We start from the raw sequence: 7,705 nt of genomic DNA, 5'->3' as shown, positions 1-7,705 counted from the left end.
TGAAATTGGCCAAAAAAAAAAAAAAAAATAGTCCACAAGCTCTAAGTAGGGACTGCCTGACCTATTTCCAGTCAGAGACCAGGCTGATATTCCAACAGCCAAGTGCCAAATCCCAATCACTCACTTCCAGGAAGCTGGAAGAGGACCTATGGCACCGTGTTACACCTTATTTCACACACTCCTACACTTCAAAATACAAGTTTTGCAGGAAAATCCCCTGTAACAGCCTCTGAAATTAAAGAGCACGATAGTTACAGCTATAAAAAGATTTTATCACAGCCTGCTGCAATCTCTTGCTTGGATAACAAAGTTCCATAACCCAGATTTATAAAGGTGTTTATGTAGTTCAAGTGATGCCACACAGAACACTAAAGGTGCCTCCAAAAATGAAAAGCTGATACAATCAGTTAATTCAAAACTCTAAATGAAGACAACCATTAGAAAAAAAAAACCAAAAAAAGCCATTTATTGGATATATGTACATATATACATGCAAAATGATTTTATACACATTTACACAGGTTCGATTATTAATACAGTGCAAAAATGTCTAAAAAGGTACCAGCCCACCTTCTACAAACTCAACAGGTTTTTGGGAGAAAGGAGGGGAAAAAAAAAAAACCAACATGGAAAATTATCAGCTTCATAAAGTGACTGAGCACTGAAAATTTGGAAATTCAATATTGGAGTTTATTCTTTGCCAATTTTCTTGTGCTGAGCTGCTGGGTGAGGAAAAGAGTCTCCAACAGACTTATCTTGCACACTGACAGAGTTAAGAAGATGCAATTCAAGCCACATTAAACAGCTGAAAGTGGAACAAAGAGGGATGGATTCCTCCCTGGGGATTTGATTCCACACAGGAACCACCCCACGTCGTGAGTCAGACCTCATGTACTCAAACTGCAAGTCATTCTTTTTTATTACACCTTAAAAAGCACTGAGATCCTTGTAAACTGTTCCATTCCTCTTGCTGTTCCAGCAGGAGATGATGTTTAACTGCGTAAATACCACGTGGATGGGGGAGCCACTCCATAAACATCAACATTAAAAACGTTAAATTGCCTCCTCCTCCTGGAATCCCAATCCAAACCTGCAGAGTGCACAGTGTTAGTGCACCCAGATTAATCCCTGGAGATTCCTTAATAAGGAATTTACAGTGTAATAAGGAATTACACACATTACAGGGGGAGGGAGAAAAAAAAAGAAAAAAGGTTGCAAAGGGATTAACAGCAAAGCAGAGCTTTGGTCATTGGGTGGGAAAGGTCTAAAGATCCAGACACGTCCACCAATCAATTCACAAAAGAAAAAAATTAAATGAAAGCTGAATTTAAATTTATCCACTTCATGTTAATCACAGGAATCATCCAGACACCTTTGCTGTAGCACTGCTGCAGAGCTGTGGGTGACATCACCTGGCCCAGGGATCTGCTCTGGGACACAGCAAACAGCTGGAATGCTTGGGAAGCATCAGGAATGTTACAGCCCCTTCCAGTCAGCTGAGTCCAAGCCTGAGGAATGTAAATGCCCCTGGCTGTAAACGCTCCCTGTGCCTGAAGCTGGAGCAGCCTGGCTTTAAGACAAGGAAGAGGAAAGCTCTTTGGGATTATTTAGCCAGATTTAGGCTAAAAAGGTAGGAGCAGGGAGTTGGGTCACGTCACTAAAGTCCTTTTCCCAAAGTTTTGTCCATCTGAGGTAAAAAATCCTCCATCCTTTTGCCACGGGATGATTCCCCACGATAACCCAGTGGGGGTTGACACCCGGTTTCTGCTCCTAGAAAATACAATCAGATCTAGCACCCTTAAAGTGTAACATTTCCAGTATCAGATTTTTTTGGGGGTGTTATTTTTTTCAGATTTTGGTTTGTCTTTTTAAAAAAAAAAATAAAACAACTTGTAATCCCAAACTCATGGCTTAATTCCCATGAAGTTTCCAAAAGAACCTTCCCAAGGAGGAAAACTGGGGCTGAGCAGCATGAAAAATTGTAGCAGGATATAAATTATAACCCCTCACACCTGTGGGGTCACCCAGGTTCCTTCAGGACAGTGGTTGAGGTCTGGCTTCACTTTTCCACTCAAAGAGAACTGGGATAATGACAGACAAACAACTTGAATCCATTCCCTTATCCCAACTTTAATCCATTCCCTCATGGCACACAGTTTACTGGCTGTCTAAAATATCCCTCCCTCAATTCCCACCACGCCATTCCTCACATTTAGAGGCTTTTTTATGATGTCAGCGTGTCACAGTAAGTGCAATGAAAAAGAAATATCTACATTTTCCTGCCGGGAAAAGCTCTGGAATTAAAGTCCCTTGATGCTCTAGAAACTGGTCAGGCTGTAATGGGCAATCAGCTGCATCCAGAAGTGCTTCCAAAGTACAGCACCACGAATTTTCCGGCCTCATCCTGCGCTGATATTTGCGTTTGCATCCTGAGATTTCGGGAAAATTCACTGAGATACAAGGAAGGAAATTTTTTTTAAGTGTTTCTGCAAAGGAACACAACTCAGCTGCACGTCAATTAATCTCTTTGCAACCAGAGGTAGAGATCACGTGAGAGGAAAATAAATCTTTGGTGAACGAAACTGAGAGGGGGGGGGGGGGGTAATGAAACCAGAGAGAAAAAAACTTCTCAAGAACAAAAACAAAAGGGAAATTTTAGGACCACAATTCCACAAGGACACACCTACAGCCCTCTACATCTCCACTCGAGTGCCTACAACCCTGCTGCACCGAAATGCTATGCATTTTTCCTTTTAACAAACAGCCCTAAATTAATTCATCTGTGCCCTAAAATGCCCAGGTACGTGGAACACCAGCACACCCAGAAGAATTCCAGCTCTGCAGTCCTGTATTCCAAATGCACACTCAGAAACTCAGCTGGAGTGTAAAAGGACTCCACTGACTGAAGGTGTTTTACAGAATGAAGAGAACCTGCTCTTGACTTTCTGCTCCTGGAAATGGGTTTTTGCTCACCAGCCACCTGTTATTTCCCTTAAAAAGGTGAAGGAGTCAATGGCCTGGCACGATTTATTATCCACACAGACCAAGCAAACATGGACTTGCCCTTGCACTAAAAGTGACCTTAAGCAAGGAAACTAAGGCCACCTGAGCTGAGAGATCACTCACTTGGTTTATTTTATGCTGCCCAAGCACTGTTGCAATTAACCACTGAGCACACACTTAACTACAATGTGCAGTTTAGCCAGGAGATATTTATAGCCTTTATGGTTTTTGCAAGAGCCACAGCCTGTTCCTGCCCTTCAAAACCCAGACAAATCACCCTGAAACTTCCCCTAACCATTTTTCCCCGCTGATTGTGAACTCACCTAATTGCAGCAAACGACCCCTTGACTTACACTTATCAAGAATCTTAACCCTCCCCAAATTCCAGAGACAAAAAAAAACGTTCCCCATCACTTTTATCACTTTACTACACCTTTTGAGGAGCAGGGCAAGACACTGACCTGCCAAACTGTCCCAAAGCCAGAAGGACAAGTGGCAGATCACTGTGTGGGTGGTGCAAGTCGAGGTGTAAAAGCCTGTTGATGGTGAAGAAGCTCCATCTGTCGATGCCACCTGACAAGATGTTACACCCAGCGACACTCCTCGCTCCCTGCGTGCTGGACGTGATTCCAGCATCCTACTTTATTTCAGGTGGCTGGGAACCACCCTCCTTGCAACAGCCACAAATCCCTAAAAATCCCCCCCCAGCTAGTTTTGGCCAGGGGAATACAACAAATTAAAAACGGCCAGTTGTAAAAATCGAGCAGCAAAGCCCAAGTGTGTTCTCACACGCCACAGTCAGGCTGTTTCTCCAGGAGCTGCCTTGCCAGGATCTGGTGGGAGGAAAGGGACGCCACTCCCATGTGGAAGGCGATTTGCCAGAGGTTCCTCAGCCCATACAGGTGGATGTTGCAAAAACAGACGCAGAAGAGGAGCACGAATGTCTTCACCTTCCTGCCAGAGCTGTAGAAGAGGTACAAGTAACACTGCAAGAGGAGCAGAGGGGCAGTGTTAGAGGTTGAGCCACAAAATCCCAGGGGGATTTACAGAGGGAATTGCTGCCTGGGACAGGTGGGACCCACTTGCTGAGGGTGTGTGAAGAGCACAACAACCCTTCCAGGAGCAAACTGAAAGCTCCAAGTGCTGACAGAAGAGTCCCTTTTTTTAACTCAGCCTTTCTCACTTGGGGTCACAGTTTCCAACTGTGCTGGTGCCACAGGCACAGATCACTGCAATTTGTGCACAGGCATTTTGGGAAGATGCCTGCTGTAAATAAATCCAAAGGATGAGAGACAACATTCCTTCACTGAGCTTCCCTGGCTCCAGGTACTGATTGAGGGGAAAAAAGCAGGACAGAGCCTTTCTTTGTGAAGAGTCGCTTGCATCAAGAATTTAGATCTAAATTAGCATGTTCACCTTAAAGCTCTGCCCTGAGCAGAGGGGTGAGAAGGCTGAAAAGACATTGAATCATCTCATAATACAATAAATACCCTCTCTGCAAGTTTTGAACACCATAAATAGTAAATGGAAGCCTGCAGAGAGCGGTCCTCAAACCATCATTCAAATGCAACAGCACAAGGGAATGGAAGCACTGGAGGCATTAAGGTATTCCCAGTAATAACCCAACTGCTGCAGCTTCCTGGGATGGCAGGCTTAAAAAATCCAGATTTTCCAACAACATATTGCCCTTAAAGTTAAAGGTTGTGCAGCGCTGTTTTAGGAACTCAAGGAATTTCTCAAGAAAAACTGGAGCACGCTTGTATTTTCCTCAAACGCTTCTGGCATAAAATACTCATGAGGGAAAAGAGAAGTCTGAGGAAGTCAAGCCCTGCATTTGCCACCAGAACTGATTGTGATTTTCACTGTAAATTAAAACGTTTTCAATAATGTTGCAAAGATTTGCTTAGGCAAAAGCCCATCACTAAGTCTCGCGCTGACAGAAGGACATTCATCCCTCTGGGGAAGAACCTTCTTTGGGAGAGCATTTGTTTATCCCACTCAACTGCAATTTGCCAAGGGTCAAACTGTGCCTTTAATGGTATTTATGCCACTTTAGCTGTCATCTTGTGCCCCGTTTAACTGTATTTTTAGTGATCCCACTGGAATGCCTCAGTGGAACCCTTCAGGTAGGATGTTAAAAACCTCTGCTTAGCTGAAAATCACCCTTGTCTTGTGCATTAGAATCTGAAAATAACCAGAAAGAATCTTACTGACAGTGAACATACCTGAAAAACACAGGCTAGAAAAGGTACAAAAAAAGCTATCACGTTCCCAATTCCTTCGTGGTCCTCCTGTTGGGATTAGAAGAAGTGACAAACAGCGACGTCAGGCACAGTTTTTAGCAAGTGCTGCTTGATATTTGAGAACACTATAAAAATAGTCAAGCACCTCTCATCTTAGTTTATGCTGATTGACTGTCACAGTGTTAAACACCAAGATCAATAATCATTGAAAAAAAAAAAAAGACACCAAGAACTTATGTGACAGTTCCTGCTAAATAAAACTGTGTCAGCACACAGGCAGGACACTTTTGCTTTCAAAATGTTGTTTGCAGTTTCATGTTCTTTTTTTAAAAAAAAAAAATTACAGGGAAGGATCTAAAATAAAATATAAGAACAGGAGAGGGGGGGAAAAAAAATAATAAATCCAGCCAGGCTGGCAAGAGTAAAATATTTCTACAGATTTTAAGAAGAATAAAAGGCTTCAAACATAAATAAAAATAAAACTGAATAGAGCCAGCAGAACTGCCCCCCTCAACATGGAATTCTCTGCCTTTGGCCCATTCCCAGGATTCAGTGCCATCAGAGGTACCTGAAATGAATACTCTGCCAGGTGGACTCCTCGGATGAGGTTCAGAGCCCCACACATGATGTTCAGGACCAGTGACAGGATCCCCAGGGGGGTCACAGGCTGCATTCTGTAAGAAGGGACTTTAAAACACACACACAAAAAAAAGAAAACCGGACATTAGTGAGAATTTGCACTTTTGGTCTGAGTCTTTTAACAGAAAACAACCCAAATCAGCTTTTGTGGGTTCGAAACATTTTCAAAACCTTCCGTGCTCGCTCCAGAGGAGACTAATTATGAACAGAAAAAACATTTTTTGGTGTTGCATTACACTGTTCTGTTCTTCAGACACCCAGAAATCAGCAAGAGCTCTGGAGTATTTTTTACACAGATTCAAGAGCAGAATTTTTCTTGGCCCATTTGGCATCAGTGTCTTGCATTATGGTGCACAGAGGTGTTTTTGAAGTGTTTATTACAGTAGATTAGCACAGGTCAGCAGAAAAGCCTTTCAGCACCCAAAGGTTTGGGAAAGGGGCTTGGATTCCTGACACCCACGACAGCAAGACAGCAAACTCATCTCTTCCTTAAGCAGTAATTCTGTATTTCTTCCCCAAGGGCTCAGGCTGCCCCCATTCCACAGGTAGGGAATTACCTGCCTCCTTCCTTTCTCAACTTCCCACTAGTGCTTAACACCCACAGTCCCTGACACCGTTTCTGCAGGATAATCTCGCTGATAAGACACCTAATTAAGGTCAAAGCAATTACCAGGAGTGAGTGTTTAATTTGGGAATCTGCTGCCTCTAATCCGGGGCTGTCCCCAAACCCGCCTACGCTTTTCCCTCGCTCGCCCAACAACAAGATTCCACACCTGGACACTCACCCAGGTGTCATCCCTGCCTTTGGGTCACCACAAGTAGGACACTGCCAGCTTAATAAAAAAAAAAAAAAAAAAAAGGGGGGGAATTTGCAGCTCAGGCACCAAATTCAAACCCTCTCCTGCACCACAAGACACAGGAGGGAATGAAGCCTCAGGAAGCCTCCCTGGATCTCAGGATCTTCTCCCTCCTGTCCAGGTGTATCCAGATCCTGACAGTTAAACTCTGGGCTTCATTTCAGTGTCTTCTCCTTCAAGAGGTTTGGAGAGATGGATGTAAAAAAAAAAAAATCTGGTGCCAAATTAACTGAGGGATGTAAAGCATCTTCTCTAAGGGTCTCTGTAATTAATTTGTCTGGCAACACTCACATATCCGTAATTTCAGCTCCAAAGCAACTGCATTAATTCCATTGGATATGTGTCACTTTTTGGAGTATTACTGTATATTATAGTCAGGGTGGTGTAATTCTGTCATCAAAGGCTATTTGACTTTTTTTTTTTTTTGCAGACAGTGACATTTGAGGCCCAAACAGTGCCCTGAACAGAAGCTGTGGCAGCATCTTTGTTCACTCACTGACCCCAGAACTCAGTTCCCTGCTATTTTTGATCAATTAAATCATGTTACAGCTCTCTCTCTCACACACAGAAATTCCCAAATGAAGACTCTTCCTCAGAGTCTAAGATTTACTCCAGAGGCACAAAATGTCTCTCAAACAAATTAAAACTGTCAAGCACAAGTTGTCGTTCACTGAACAGGATCCTGCAAACTACCCCTGTCAGGAGTTCCCAGTCCCCAAGGGAAGAACAGTGCAGGTCTCCACATATTCCATCTGCAGCATGGAATATTATGTAAAAGTTACAGTTTCCTTAGTCCAGGAGGATAAAAAAGAATTGCTGTCGCAGATGCAGGGGAGATTAAAATATCCAGGGCTCAGAGTTTGGACTCTGTGAGAACTGATCTCGAAATCGTGGAGCTTTATTTCTGCCACTCAGTTCTGAGGTTTAATTCACAAACTGAAGACCCTGCACAGAAAAGTGAGA

General features: G+C 43.3%; 1 protein-coding gene across 4 annotated transcripts in view; it reads right to left on the bottom strand.

Moving 5' to 3' along the window:
• Positions 1-3,596: 3,596 nt before the first annotated feature.
• The window catches only part of SEC22C (SEC22 homolog C, vesicle trafficking protein), a 19,839-nt gene continuing 15,730 nt past the window's right edge, over positions 3,597-7,705 (bottom strand). For all 4 annotated transcript variants that reach the window (XM_027897624.1, XM_027897627.1, XM_027897628.1 and 1 more), the window contains 3 exons: positions 5,815-5,933; positions 5,229-5,294; positions 3,597-3,989 (listed from right to left, as the gene is read on the bottom strand). In XM_027897624.1, coding sequence (XP_027753425.1) covers positions 3,789-3,989; positions 5,229-5,294; positions 5,815-5,933 — 386 coding nt within the window. In that variant the 3' untranslated portion in view covers positions 3,597-3,788. The remainder of the gene's footprint in view (positions 3,990-5,228; positions 5,295-5,814; positions 5,934-7,705) is intronic.

The sequence above is a fragment of the Empidonax traillii genome, unplaced genomic scaffold (genome assembly GCF_003031625.1).
Source record: "Empidonax traillii isolate 1590-97213 ecotype Southwest subspecies unplaced genomic scaffold, ASM303162v1 scaffold553:size485074, whole genome shotgun sequence".
Lineage (NCBI taxonomy): Eukaryota > Metazoa > Chordata > Aves > Passeriformes > Tyrannidae > Empidonax > Empidonax traillii.
Note: the sequence above shows the minus strand (reverse complement) of the source record. Positions and strands in the feature narration are given on the sequence as shown.